General features: G+C 41.0%; 1 protein-coding gene across 1 annotated transcript; it reads right to left on the reverse strand.

Moving 5' to 3' along the window:
• Positions 1–8,242: 8,242 nt before the first annotated feature.
• On the reverse strand, positions 8,243–14,685 carry APOE (apolipoprotein E). Its single transcript, XM_075280269.1, has 3 exons — positions 14,627–14,685; positions 14,293–14,443; positions 8,243–9,603 (listed from the first exon to the last, which is right to left on the reverse strand). The coding sequence occupies exons 1-3, from the start codon at positions 14,667–14,669 to the stop codon at positions 8,973–8,975; spliced, it is 825 nt and encodes a 274-aa protein (XP_075136370.1). The 5' UTR covers positions 14,670–14,685; the 3' UTR covers positions 8,243–8,972.
• Positions 14,686–14,947: the final 262 nt, after the last annotated feature.

A 14,947-nucleotide genomic window follows, 5' to 3' on the forward strand; every position in this document is an offset into this window, starting at 1 on the left:
GCGTCTGCAAACAGTTGTACACGCCATAGGATTAGATACATGCGTCTTCACACAGTACCACATGCAGTAGGATTAGATACGTGCGTCTACACACAGTTCCACACGCCGAAGGATTAGATACGCGCCTCTTCACACAATACCACACAGGGAAAGATTAGATACGTGTGTGTGCACACAGTACCACACTTTGAAGGATGAGATACATGCCTCTGCACACAGTACCACAAGCCAGAGAATTAGATACGCGTCTCAGCACACAGTACCACATGGGGGAGGATTAGATACACGCGTCTACACACAGTACCACATGCCATAGGATTATATACGCGCGTCTGCACACAGTACCACATGCTGGGGGATTGGATACATGCGTCTACACACAGTTCCACACACTGTAGGATTAGATACGCACCTCTTCACATAATATCACACAGGGGAGGATTAGATACACGTGTCTTCACACAGTTGTACACGCCATAGGATTAGATACACGCGTCTGCACACAGTACCACATGCCATAGGATTAGATACGCGTGTCTACACACAGTACCACATGGGGGAGGATTAGATACGTGCGTCTGCACACAGTACCACATGCCGTAGAATTAGATACGCGCGTCTACACACAGTTCCACACTCCAGAGGATTAGATATGCGCGTCTGCACACAGTTGTACACGCCATAGGATTAGATACACACGTCTGCACAGAGTACCACATGCCGTAGGATTAGATACACACGTCTACACACAGTTCCACACTCCAGAGGATTAGATACGCGCGTCTGCACACAGTTGTACACGCCATAGAATTAGATACATGCGTCTGCACACAGTACCACATGCAGTAGGATTATATACGCGACTCTTCACACAGTACCACACAGGGGAGGATTAGATACGTGTGTGCACACAGTATCACACTTTGGAGGATTAGATACATGCCTCTGCACACAGTACCACAAGCCAGAGAATTAGATACGCGTCTCAGCACACAGTATCACACGGGGGAGGATTAGATACGCGCCTCTTCACACAATACCACACAGGGGAGGATTAGATACAGGCCTCTGCATACAGTACCACATGCCAGAGAATTAGATACGCGTCTCAGCACACAGTTCCACATGGGGGAGGATTAGATACGCGCATCTGCACACAGTACCACACGCCAGAGTCATTAGATACACGCGTCTGCACACAGTTTCACTTACTGGAGGATTAGATACGCGCCTCTTCACACAATATCACATGGGGAGGATTAGATATGTGCATCTGCACAAAGTACCACACCAACAAGAATTAGACACTTGCATCTAAACACAGTACTACACGGGGAAGGATTAGATACAGCTTTACTCCAGGTATCCATAACAACTGATCACAGGTTTTTCACTGACATCCAAAATGAGATACACATAATCACATGACGCTTATGGACATACACACAAACCACATACAAAATACACCAGTGCAAAATTGGACAATTCTTATGGGGCCAGTACACAAACATAAAATGTAATATACCCGTGCGAAGCCGGGTCCTCCCTCTAGTCTATATTATAAAAATGAATTTCTGTCTGTCTGTCTGTCTGTCTGTTCTCTAATGCGAACCAAACGACTGGACCGATCTTCACCAAATGTGGTACAGAGATACTTCAGATATCCGGGAAGGTTTAAGACGAGACTCCAACTCGCTCTGACGTACCGTTGCTGAGATACAGCATTTCAAACACAATGCCCCCCCCCCTTAGCCAATACAAACCTGCAAGTCTTTCACTCATATTCCAACTGCAATACACACGGTCACTCCACATGCACAGTACAACACTGATATCCAAACTGAGATACACGCATCAGAGGATTAGATACACAGATCAGCACACAGTATCACATGCCAGAGGATTAGATACACGGGTCTGCACAAAGTCCCACACACCAGAGGATTAAATACGCACTTCTGCACACAGTTCCACACACTGAAGGATTTGATACGTGCATCTGCACACGGTTTTACATGCCAAAGGATTAGATACAGGCGTCTACACACAGTTCCACACTCCAGAGGATTAGATATGTGCGTCTGCACACATTTGTACACGCCATAGGATTAGATACATGCATCTGCACACAGTACCACATGCCGGGGGATTGGATACACGCGTCTACACACAGTTCCACACGCCATAGGATTAGATACACGCATCTACACACAGTTCCACACTCCAGAAGATTAGATACGTGCGTCTGCACACAGTTGTACACGCCATAGGATTAGATACACGCATCTGCACACAGTACCACATGCAGTAGGATTAGATACGTGCGTCTACACAAAGTTCCTCACGCCGAAGGATTAGATACACGCCTCTTCACACAATACCACACAGGAGAGGATTAGATACGTGTGTGTGCACACAGTACCACACTTTGGAGGATTAGATACATGCCTCTGCACACAGTACCACAAGCCAGAGAATTAGATACGTGTCTCAGCACACAGTATCACACGGGGGAGGATTAGATATGCGCATCTGCATACAGTACCACACGGGGAGGATTAGATACGCGCCTCTTCACACAATACCATACAGGGGAGGATTAGATACACGTGTCTTCACACAGTTGTACACGCCATAGGATTAGATACATGGGTCTGCACACAGTCCCACACACCAGAGGATTAAATACGCACTTCTGCACACAGTACCACATGCCATAGGATTAGATACGTGCGCCTGCACACGGTTCCACATGCCGAAGGATTAGATACAGGCGTCTACACACAGTTCCACACTCCAGAGGATTAGATACGTGCGTCTGCACACATTTGTACACGCAAAAGGATTAGATACACGCGTCTGCACAGAGTACCACATGCCGTAGGATTAGATACACGCATCTACACACAGTTCCACATTCCAGAGGATTAGATACGCGCGTCTGCACACAGTTGTACATGCCATAGGATTAGATACACGCGTCTGCACACAGTACCACATGCAGTAGGATTAGATACGCGCGTCTACACATAGTTCCACACGCCAAAGGATTAGATACGTGCCTCTTCACACAATACCACACAGGGGAGGATTAGATACGTGTGTGTGCACACAGTACCACACTTTGGAGGATTAGATACATGTCTCTGCACACAGTACCACAAGCCAGAGAATTAGATACGCGTCTCAGCACACAGTATCACACGGGGGAGGATTAGATACGTGTGTTTACACACAGTACCACACGGGGAGGATTAGATACGCGCGTCTACACACAGTACCACATGCCATAGGATTAGATATGCGCATCTGCACACAGTACCACATGCCGGGGGATTTGATACGCGCGTCTACACACAGTTCCACACGCCGTAGGATTAGATACGCGCCTCTTCACACAATACCACACAGGGGAGGATTAGATACACGTGTCTTCACAAAGTTGTACACGCCATAGGATTAGATACACGCGTCTGCACACAGTACCACATGCCGTAGGATTAGATACGCGCGTCTACACACAGTAACATATGCCTTAGGATTAGATACTTGCGTCTGCACACAGTACCACATGCCGTAGGATTAGATACGCGCGTCTACACACAGTACCACATGCCGTAGGATTAGATACACGTGTCTGCACACAGTACCACATGCCGTAGGATTAGATACGTGCGTCTACACACAGTTCCACACGCCGTAGGATTAGATACGCGCGTCTCTTCACACAATACCACACAGGGGAGGATTAAATACGTGCGTCTGCACACAGTACCACACGCCAGAGGATAACATAAGCGCGTCTGCACACAGTACCAAATTCCGTAGGATTAGATACGCACGTCTGCACACAGTACCACATGCCGTAGGATTAGATACCCACGTCTACACACAGTTCCACATGCCGTAGGATTAGATACGCGCCTCTTCACACAATACCACACAGGGGAGGATTAGATACGTGCATCTGCACACAGTACCACACGCCAGAGTATTAGATACGCGCATCTGCACACAGTACTGCACGCCAGAGTCATTAGATATGTGCGTCTGCACACAGTTTCACTTACTGGAGGATTAGATACGCGCCTCTTCACACAATACCACACGGGGAGGATTAGATATGTGCATCTGCACACAGTACCACACCAACAAGAATTGGATGCTTGCATCTAAACACAGTACTACACGGGGAAGGATTAGGTACAGCTTTACTCCAGATATCCATAACAACTGATCACAGGTTTTTCACTGACATCCAAAATGAGATACACATAATCACATGACGCTTATGGACTTACACACAAAGCACATACAAAATACATCAGTGCAAAACTGGACAATTCTTATGGGGCCACTACACAAACATAAAATGTAATATACCTTACAGTTTTTTGGGGTTTTTTTATAAATTTTGAAAACCCTTTTAATGTTATGTGAACTTTTAGTTTGAGTGTCCACTATTGCCATAGCAGTATTGTTATGTAGTTTTATTATGTAGTGTTATGTACATTTTTTTTCCTGTAATATGACATTGTGCATGCGCATTACCATGAAGCTTCTGCATTTCGAGTCATTTTGTGAATTGACAGTTAGACTGATATAGTCCTGCTGTAACGATGGTATCAGAAAAGAAGGAACTCTTGTTTTTCGATCCTGGACAACTTCTTCAACTTGATGTGTGACCCCCTATATGACGCCGTGGGCTTCTTGTAAGGCCTCCATTATGTGTTCTATATACATACTTTGGGAATCATTGTAGCATTAGTTTTAGAGATTAACTCAATTGTATACAAAGGATCATAACCTGTACTTATGCCCAGACGGATTAGTTTCTGAGCTGTGCTGAGTAATCTCTGTGATAAGCCGACATACAGTCATCTCAGGGTACAGTGCCATTTCCTGCTGTAAAATCTGAAAAATACCATTGGAGTCATATTTTATTTCATGGTGAATATGTTTTGGAATGCATTTAGAGAATGACCAAATAGCACTATATCCAACTAGCATTGTGGGAATTGTCCAAAAATCCATTAATCTACTATCTGCCACACACAGGTCCAAAGGCTGAAAAAACAAAAGTCCAGCAAGGTCATCCTGTAATTCATTGACAGCTTGCTAGATGACATATTGCAATATTACTATAAGTAGTGGACGATTAAAAATAGAATGCCAATCTTATACTTGGCAGAGCAGCATTAGAAAAGGGATTATATCCTGTAGGTGGGCCATTAAAAAGGGGAGTCATATACTAAGGGGGAGCAAAAAAGGGGTGCAATATACTGTGAGGAGGCAAAAAAGGGGAGGTCAGCAGGGTGAGCCTAGCCTTTCTACTGTCTGAGGCAAATTTTATAAAGTCGCCCCCACACACACACACACACACACACACACACACACACACACTCAGAGAAAAAAAAAAAAAAAAAAAGATACCCACCTGGCTAACTTTGGTTATGATAGATGTCAGACCAAAAAATACCAAATTTTTCTGGCCCATCACACAGTATATAACTCCCTTTTTCTGGCAGCCCACACGGTATATGACCCCCTTTTTCTGCCTCACCTCTTGGTATATGACCCTCTTTTTCTGGCCCATCACCTGGTATATGACCTACTTTTTCTGGCACCCCACATGGAATATGAACCCCTTTTTTCTAGCCCCTACACAGTATATGATCAACTTTTTCTGACCTCCCATATATTAAACGACCCCCTTTTTTTAACGCCCCCCCCCCCCCCAGTATATGACCCCTCTCTTATGGTCTGACAGTAATGAGGACAGGTGAGTAAACATTATCTGTATCTGCAGGTTCCCCTAGCTCCCTTCAAGCCAACCTCTCTCCTCCCCTGCCTATACTTGTAAGCGCCCCCAGCCCCTTCTATTCAAGCTTCAAAGGATGCTTGGTCACATCTAGCAGTTTCCATATGAAATACATATGGCATTAAGGAACTGCTTGTTCCATTTGAAGTTCTAAACTACCTCATACTAGACCTATCGGTGGAACATCTTTTTATGCATAACATTAGATTGGTTGAAGATTTATGTTACTTAGATAGAAATTGTCCCCTACTGTGCTATTTTTTTACCTATGTAGAGTTCATTATTTACATGCTACTGGATTACGTTGCAGCATCCCAGAGTGATACTGCTTAAATTGTCTTCTGTTTTATATTATTGTGTTATGTGCCTCAAGTTGTATATATGCATGTTGTGTGTATTTTTTGTATATGCAGTTTCCATTATGTGTTTCCCCATTTGGTTTATCCCCACTGTTAGCTTCATTTCCTAAGGCTTGGTACAGCCCTGGCCAACCGGAGACCATTAGGTGGGGCCTGGAGACCCTAGATCACCAGAGAACCATTAGACTCTCAGTTATTTCAGTGATTCCTGGCATTGTGACAGGAAATCTGATGTGCTCTTAAAAGCCCCGGAGCAACAGGTGAACACAAGAGCCCAAGACTTCTAAAAGATAGCCCTGAGACAGGGAAGACTCAATTGTTTACTTCACAAGACTGTGAGTGTGCCTACATGGAGGATAGGAGTCATGCTTCTCTAGAAGCTGTTGTCAAGATTCTCAATCTGGCTGTTTTATCTTTAACATTGTTTTGTCAACCTGGGAATCTTTGTAGTTTAAGAAGTTTTATGGATTGGTCCAATTTACATCTGAATTGGCCTATATAAGATCACTGCCTCCTGACACAGGCTCCAACTAATTGTTCAGCTTTGTAGTTTGGCTCTGCATCATATTGTTTTGTGTTCCTGTTTGCATACTGACTCTTGGCTTGTTCTCTGGATAGTCTATTTTCTATCTGATTCTGCCTGTGTCGTGCTTACTCGGATTTTGACCATTGATCTGTTTTTTTTTATATGGCTTCTGTCTAATGAATTTGCCTTTGTTGTCCTCTCCTGGTTCTGACCTGTTCCTGTACGACTAATCCCCTATTCAAGTTCTACCCAGTAAGACAATTGTTGGGTTCTGGTTGTTGTTTCAGTTTAGCATTTGTTGTATCCCAAAAAATGGTGCTCTGATTTTACAGAATTTGTCATGTAGAAATGCAATTCTTCTTCATTTTTGCAGTGTCCTTGCTGGCTGAGATCTGTCCCTGCCTTCTTCTCGTATATACTGCCTATGACATCATCAGTCTCTCTGCCTGAGAGGCTGATGCAAGGGGTTATTGGAGAGCCTACCTGAGTCAAAGATCATGCAATACAGCTCTCTGCATGTTTCATATGGCCATTTTTGGTTTGTCTAAAATGAATCACAAAACTTTCCATTTCATCACATTCTTCAATATGCTGTAATCCTACATATGCATGCTGTGCACATGGCACAATGGCTGTTGGCTGAATGCTTCCTCACCTGATTTCACCTTAAACATGTTAGTTCAACTTGTCCAAGCCAAAATATTTCAGTGTAAAGAGACAAAAAACAAACCCCTACAAGGTACCTCTGACAGCATCCTTACTCTCCCAGAAACAAAGTTGAAATGCAATGTCCCCCATTGTTAACTTCTGTCATCTACTGTTGTGGAAGACTCTATAACTTGATACACATCATATAGTTGGCCTGTTCTGCCTCTTCTGGTGGGTGTACACAACTTTCATGTAATTATGAGTGGTCGACCTCCTACAATGGCTGCAAGGGTGCTATACAATATAATGAAGCGGCCAAACATCAAATCTGGGATTTGGAATTGGAATAAACTGGAATATTGTCTATCCTTACCTATGATTAGTTATCATGATGTCACAATAACAAAGAACTTGGCAAAATCTACATATTCTACATATATTTGATGGTGATAGTGGAATATTTGTCCCAGTAACTGTTTTTTGCTGTTATTCACTCACTTCTCACTTCTTTGTGGGGGGTCAATGACTATGGGTTGTTCCATGTTTAGGATGACTCTTATACATGCAATACCTCTATACAGCACTTTTTGCAGGCATAGTCTCTGAGCTTAACATGTGCATGATGAACCAAAAGGGCTCTGCATGCAGGGCGCTTCTCTCCTGAGTGACGTGTCTCCAGAGTCACAGTCACTTGTAGTTTGGTTACTTATATATGTTATGTTCATCACACAGATCTTAATGTTTTTATTCCTACAACTGGGTAGATTTGCAACTAACTAGACAAGTGGACTTAACATGAAAAGAAGGCATGATTTAAGATGAAGACAATGTAGACAATTTATACATGGAATTTTTTCCTACTGAAGCTTCATCGAGAAAGTCTGGTGTATATGTCAGCTATTTATTTAAAATTATTGATTGCAATTGACAAAATAATTGACATATAATATATTGTATACTCCTGCAGACAAAATTGAGGAGGAGACGTAAAAAGATATTACAAAAACACATACTGGAAGACGATATAAAGAGACACAGGTGATAAAGGAGGACCATTAGAAATACTAGTTGGATATGGTGAGGTCCCGTACAAAGGCAGAGATATGGTGAAAACATAATGCTTGGAATCAACTTAGTACACAATGCCACAGTAGTCCCACAAGAATGGCGTACAATCATTAAGAAAAATAATTTAGCACCGAGTTGTTTGAACTGTTGTGCTTTGTTTGCAACTAGAAGAAGCTGAAGATGTTCCCTTATGCATCAAGACAGTGATGATTGGACAGTGTTCTACTGCTCAGGATTGTAGTGTACAATATGACTGAAATACTTAGATTCGAAATCGATCCTAATATCTCCTCCAAAATATCTTGACACTGGACTTCAAGGTCTCCACATCTGGACTGACCTGAAATCTATTAGAAACATTACTATTCTGCTTGTCAGTAGCATTTTTGATGGCGATGTCAAAATTTGCTGCAGTTGTTGATAAATTTTGGGCCTTACTTGTATAATATAATGCAGGCGGCAAACCCTTGGTCTGGAATTAGCAGCTATTTGCAGACACTTGAAAAGCTTTGAGTGTGGTGATTCATGTTTAGGACCATTGCTCAATGTCTTATTGTTTCTTATTCTGCAGACTCTTTGCCAAGTTTTGAAGCTGGTTACGGAGGTTGTCTATGGAAGGGTTGAACCACTTTCGCATCTGTTCTGACAGCTTGTCCACACTGCTCTTCACATCGGAGGTAATTTTCTTGACTTTGTTCTGAACATCTTTGGCTACTGAGGCAAATCTATCTCTGAGTTGTTTCCCTTGTTCATCCATGGCATCTTTCAGAGACTGAAGACGTTCTTGTCCCTTTTTCTTCAGGTTGGTCACATAGGGTTCAACACTTTTACGGACATTTTCTACCTTTTCCTGTGTGTTCTTGCTAAGATCTTCCCCATACTGGTTAAGTTTCTGCTTAAGATCTTCACTATCTTTTGCAAGACGTTTCTTTAATTTCTTCATGTACATGCTGACTTTTCCTTGAACATCTTCAATATTCTGATCAAACATAGATCGCAGATCTCCTGAATACTGGATGGCCCGGGATTTTGTGTCTTCCATGTCATTCTTGAGTTTATCAGCCAGGGCAGAGACCTCATCGTTGAAACGTTGTTGAGCATCTTGGGCCATGGGGCCGACCTTACTCTTCAAATCATCAGCATAATTGCTTAGCTCTCCCATGGTTTCTTTGATAAGTCCACTAAAAAAAAATTACATCATTAGTGAAATGTACAATGGCTGAATTAAATATGACCAAAATAAGGTGATAATAGAAAATAGGGGAAAGTCAACAAATATGGCAATGACTTGCTGCTAAGAACACTTTTTATGGGTTGACTCACAGTTACCATTTATTAAGAATATGACTTGTGTGCACAATTAGAACAGGCAATGAAAAGTGGATATGCACAATCTCTATATAGATAGACATTGGGTACGCAGAATCATCTAATGGGTCTGACATGGCCTGGTGCCACTCTTGCTATGCTACAAGCTGCAGCAGTAGATGGTCGTCTCATAAAATATTTAAGTTTGGTCTCAGCTATATAACATGCCCAGAAACATGTCTGGACTAAATGATATTCGCGTTACATTCGATGTTCCTGCAGATGATTTGCTGAGTCTGACAAATACTGTTAAAGTTCCTGCAGGCAGACGCTTCAGATAACTCACATTATTAGCAACCAGAAGAGATTGTATAAAACTTTACTATACCAAAATCTTTCTATGTAACAGAATCACATGAGTCAGGTCATAACTTTTATTTTATATATAATTTTTCATAGGAGTCAAATTGCCTTAATATGAATTTGTGCAACTTTCTTATTATTCTATTGAGAGAAAAACTGGAAAGCTGACAGACTTTTATCATGTAACTCTATTTCTTGGCCAGGGAGTCAGTATTTTATATCAGGAATATGAGCAGCTTAAAGGGGCTCTATCATTGGGAAAAGTCATATTTAACTAACCACATCCTTGCACAGCCTTTAGAAAAGCTATTCCACACCTACCTTTAGTGTGTAAATTGCCTCAGCGGTTTTTGAATAAGTCCGTTTTTATTCATATGCCAATTAGACTGGGTGCATGATGCATCGTGCACCCTCTTTGCTATTGTTTCCTATGGGTGTATACAGGACAGGCTGATGATGATGATGGTGATGACCCAGCTTCCTTATTGCACACACACATAGGAGATAATAGCAGGGACAAGTGCTGCTGGGAACTTCCTGTGCTGGCTGGAGGCTAATTAGCATATGAATAAAAACGGACGTATTCAAAAACCACTGAGGCAATTTACATACTAAAGGTAGGTGTGGCATAGCATTTCTAAAGCCTATGCAAGAATGTGCTTAGCTAAAAATGATTTTTCCCAATGATAGCGTCCCTTTAAATATTTTTAACACCTGTATGTTTATGGCAGACAGTGCAGAGTCTCAGTCTACAACATTTTCTTTTTTTATGTAGATTGTGAGCCCCACATAGAGCTCACAATGTACATTTTTTCCCTATCAGTATGTCTTTTTTGAATATGGGATGGAAATCCATGCAAACACAGGGAGAGAATACAAACTCCATGCAGATGATTTTTGCCCTTGGCAGGATTTGAACACCAGGACCCAGTGCTGCAAGGCTGCAGTGCTAACCACTGAGCCACCGTGTGGCCCCCAGTCTACAACATTTTCTATTGTTGCTGTGATGGCTTCCCTGAGCACTCCTGCTAGTATTCATGTTAGTATCAGCTCGTATTCTTAGAGTAGTCTCCTGAATAAGGCCAGAACCAGAGAAAACTCTGATCACAACCATATAACCCTGTGATCGCCACTGTCTGTGACCATAGTATGACGAAAGGGACTTCTCCCTGTGATCTGGTCATCAGCTTTCACAATGACCTAATAAAAGACTAGGATACCCTTCTGTTTATATACTATAAAATATATATTTGTGTATACATTATACAAAAACATACGTTATTTACAAGACTGTAACAACCTGACCCCTGGTTCACATCTGCATTCAGTATCCTGTTTCGAATATCCATTTGGGGACGCCTGAACAGAAACCTATGCACATTAAAAAGCAGTTAGCTAAGAAACCACACAGACCCAATAGACTATAATGGGGTCCATGTGGTTTCCACTCAGTTTCTGCACAAAACATGTGAAGAGAAAATTGCTGAAAGTACAGCAAGCAACACTTTCCTCTTCACATGTTTCATGCGAAAACAGAGCAGAAACCACACAGACCCCATTATAGTCTCTGGGATCCATGTGGTTCCTTAGCTAACTGCTTTTTAAATGTGTATAGGTTTCTGTTCAGGGGTCCCCAAGTGGATTCCCCAAACAGAATACCAAATGCAGATGTGAACCAGGCCTTAGAAAATATCAAGCTAGTGTGAAATGTAAACAGTATAAAAATAATTACGGTAGCAGGAAATGTGCTTTTTAGATTTAAACGAAAAATAAATCATATAACTGACGATTGTGTGTATATGCATATATTATTTTTTTCTCCTATAGACATGTCAATGACAAAATAAAGAAATTATGGCCTCCAAAATGCAGAGAGGCAAATACAAAAAACAGTTAAAGGGTCCATTCACACAGTCTTTTGGCGCTGATTTTGACACTGAATACGCTTCAAAATCAGCCTCCAAAAAAAGCCTCTCAATAGAGTTCTATTGGGAGGCTTTTTTGGAGGCTGATTTTGAGGCAAATTCAGCTTCAAAATCAGCGCCAAAAAACTCTGTGTGAATGGTCATTAAGTTCCTTTCAGGCTAGGTCATTAAGGAGCTAAGAATGAGAATTAATTCACATCGCCATACAATCAAACAACAGAGAACTGATCTTCCCGTGCCAAGTCATTTTTGCCAGGAAGATCATAATATCACCAATGACATGAAAATCTTGATCTTAAAAGGGAACTTTAAATCAAGGAAACAGCGACTGATTTATGAGTACAAGGCCATGACCCTATTCCAGACGTTGGACAATGGGATGAACATCTCACGTGGGTTTATGTCTTTTTATACACATCATTAAGACAGCCATTAAGATAAGAACTGAGGGATCTGGCAATTGATTGTTTGTTGTTATAAGTATATAGTAATAAGCCTCTTCCCCCCTACCTCCTATAATCCTACCCCTGTGTCCTGTTGTACATAAATATGCAGCCTCTAGAAAGTGTCTTTTAGTTATATCTGAAGAAGAAGCTCAGAGGAAAGCTTCGAAACGTCATATTCTGTCATCATTATGAGTTAGCCATTAAAAAAGGTATCACCTACTGAAGACTTGCAAAGTTTTTTTTGTTTTTTATATTTTATTTTCCATAGCTCCACTTGCTGACAGCAAACGTTAACATCCAAAGGCTAAAAACCTGTACAGACCTAATACGTCTCATAGTGGACAGTTTGCTACACTTGCATGCATATAGATTCTGCCAGCTAAATATCCTTTAGTAGAGAGGGTAATGTGGCCCAGTGGTTAGCACTGCTGCCTTGTAGTGTAAGAGTCCTGATTTAGCATCTGAGTAAGGACAACATCTGCAAGGAGTTTGTCAGAATTTAGATTGTACTCCCTACTTGGGACAGTGAGTGATGACAACATCTGTAAAGTGCTACAGAATAAGTTGGTGGTAAATAAAATAAAATAGTCTTTCTTAATTTCTGTATAATAAAAGATTCTGGAGTCTCTTAATGTTTTTCATCTTACTCTCAATGAATATAAATATTCATTATTTATATCATAAGACCAGAGACATTCTAGACATAAATTACATTTCTTTACTGTCATCTAGCAAAGATGTTGAAAATGGCACAAAATTTAGACACAAAATATATTACATAGTTGCAGAACATTTTATTCTTTATCAGTTACATTTTTTGCAGAAGACAGGAAAACCACTTTATAAAGCTCAAATGACTACAGTTATTATGTAATATGATTGGTGGTAATAATCTAATATTATAGTGGAAGATATTATCTAATAATAGGAGGAGCTAAAAAAAATGCTGACAGATGTTTCATAAGCTGTCAAGACCGGTCATATGTATCATGCACATAGTTTATCACTTGGCTCCAGGCTATTGTCATAGATGTATATAATATGTCACCCAGATGTGCAGGCCCCGTCCTGTTCTGGTCATTCCTGCAGGCATTTATTGCTATGTTCACTGCTTCGCGTCATAAACTGCTGCACCTGGTGACAGCTATGTCTATAGAGCAGAGTGGCAATGTCAAATGACAATAAATAAGAAAAAGTTTGGTCGGAAAACTGAGAGATTAGTCATTATTACTAGTCGTCACGCTTCATACGTTCGCATAGCTAAGTGCGAGTAATGGTGCTAATAATAGTGAAAACACTGAAATATAACAGCAGGTTTAGGATTAAAATTTTTAAAGAAACAGCAGCATTCCTGTCCATGGGACAAAACCACCATTGATTCTGGAAATTAAAAGACAACCCTCTTTCTCCATTAACATCTGGGGCACAGACTTGGCAGCACCATTCCAACATACTGACAGCATAATGATAGCCCTATCTGAATCTGACCCACTGTGTACACATTCTCTTATCATTAAGATTCTAAGATTTAGTACTATATCCCTTTACTATTTGTGTTTGGTGACACTCCCGGCCAATCAGCTTTGCAAGAAATTTCAGCACATCTTCATTGATGGGAATTAGGATACGCTGGAGTCCCTTATATAGTTCCAGAGGTGGCCTATATAAGGAACTGATAGTGTATTATAGTGATATGCCATCAACTTGTAAAACTGGACTACTCTTCATTTTTATGGAAATATGTGTAATAAAATAAAACTGTATATTTTAATGTCAATTTATCTCAGATTTTTAATTTAGATATTTTTACTCTTGTCTTTCTACTTACTCAAGTTCCTTGCCGATCTGAGAATCTCTCATCCTTAATGTGGCTTCATCTGCAGCCTCCTCCACTTTGTTTAGTGTCTGCCAAAAGCTGTCCAGGGCAGACTCCCATTTTGTCTGGGGTGCATCCTTAAAAAGCGATCGGGCATGGGCACCTATGGAAATAAGATCAGAGATTAGTATTTAAAGCTACAGGTGTTAGTTTCGATAATAGCATGTTGGCTCAGGGGTGCTATTATTGTATTATTGAGTAGTACCACAGTCAGTTTACCCCAAACTAAATGGGCCCACTGCTTCTATCCATACAGTTTCTTATGGACATCCTTTATATAAATTACCTGCCAAAAGCCCAACGGTCAACAGCAGTAGAGTCAACTTCATGATTCTCCTATAAGATCCTTGAAGAGAAAAAGATGTTGAACGTAAATAAATGACAGAACTAAAACCTTAATCCATTAAGAATCTTCTATCTCCTTGGAAAAAAAAAATAAACATTTGCTTCTTTCTATAACATTTCCACAATTGTACTCAATAATAAACCCTATCAAAAGTTCAAGAAAAAGCCTCCTTTACAATGTAATTATATTGGTGACACTCAACCATTTAGGTTTCTTTCAGCCCTTACTATGATCCCCCATTACAATCAACACCACCACCAC

The sequence above is a fragment of the Leptodactylus fuscus genome, chromosome 6 (assembly GCF_031893055.1).
Source record: "Leptodactylus fuscus isolate aLepFus1 chromosome 6, aLepFus1.hap2, whole genome shotgun sequence".
Lineage (NCBI taxonomy): Eukaryota > Metazoa > Chordata > Amphibia > Anura > Leptodactylidae > Leptodactylus > Leptodactylus fuscus.

Excerpts from the sequence above, each read along its gene's own strand:
- APOE (XM_075280269.1), bottom strand. The coding sequence starts at position 14,669 with ATGAAGTTGACTCTACTGCTGTTGACCGTTGGGCTTTTGGCAG. Across the intron at positions 14,444-14,626 it reads GACCGTTGGGCTTTTGGCAG|GTGCCCATGCCCGATCGCTT; the intron begins GTAATTTATATA and ends TTATTTCCATAG. Across the intron at positions 9,604-14,292 it reads CAGATCGGCAAGGAACTTGA|TGGACTTATCAAAGAAACCA; the intron begins GTAAGTAGAAAG and ends ATTTTTTTTTAG.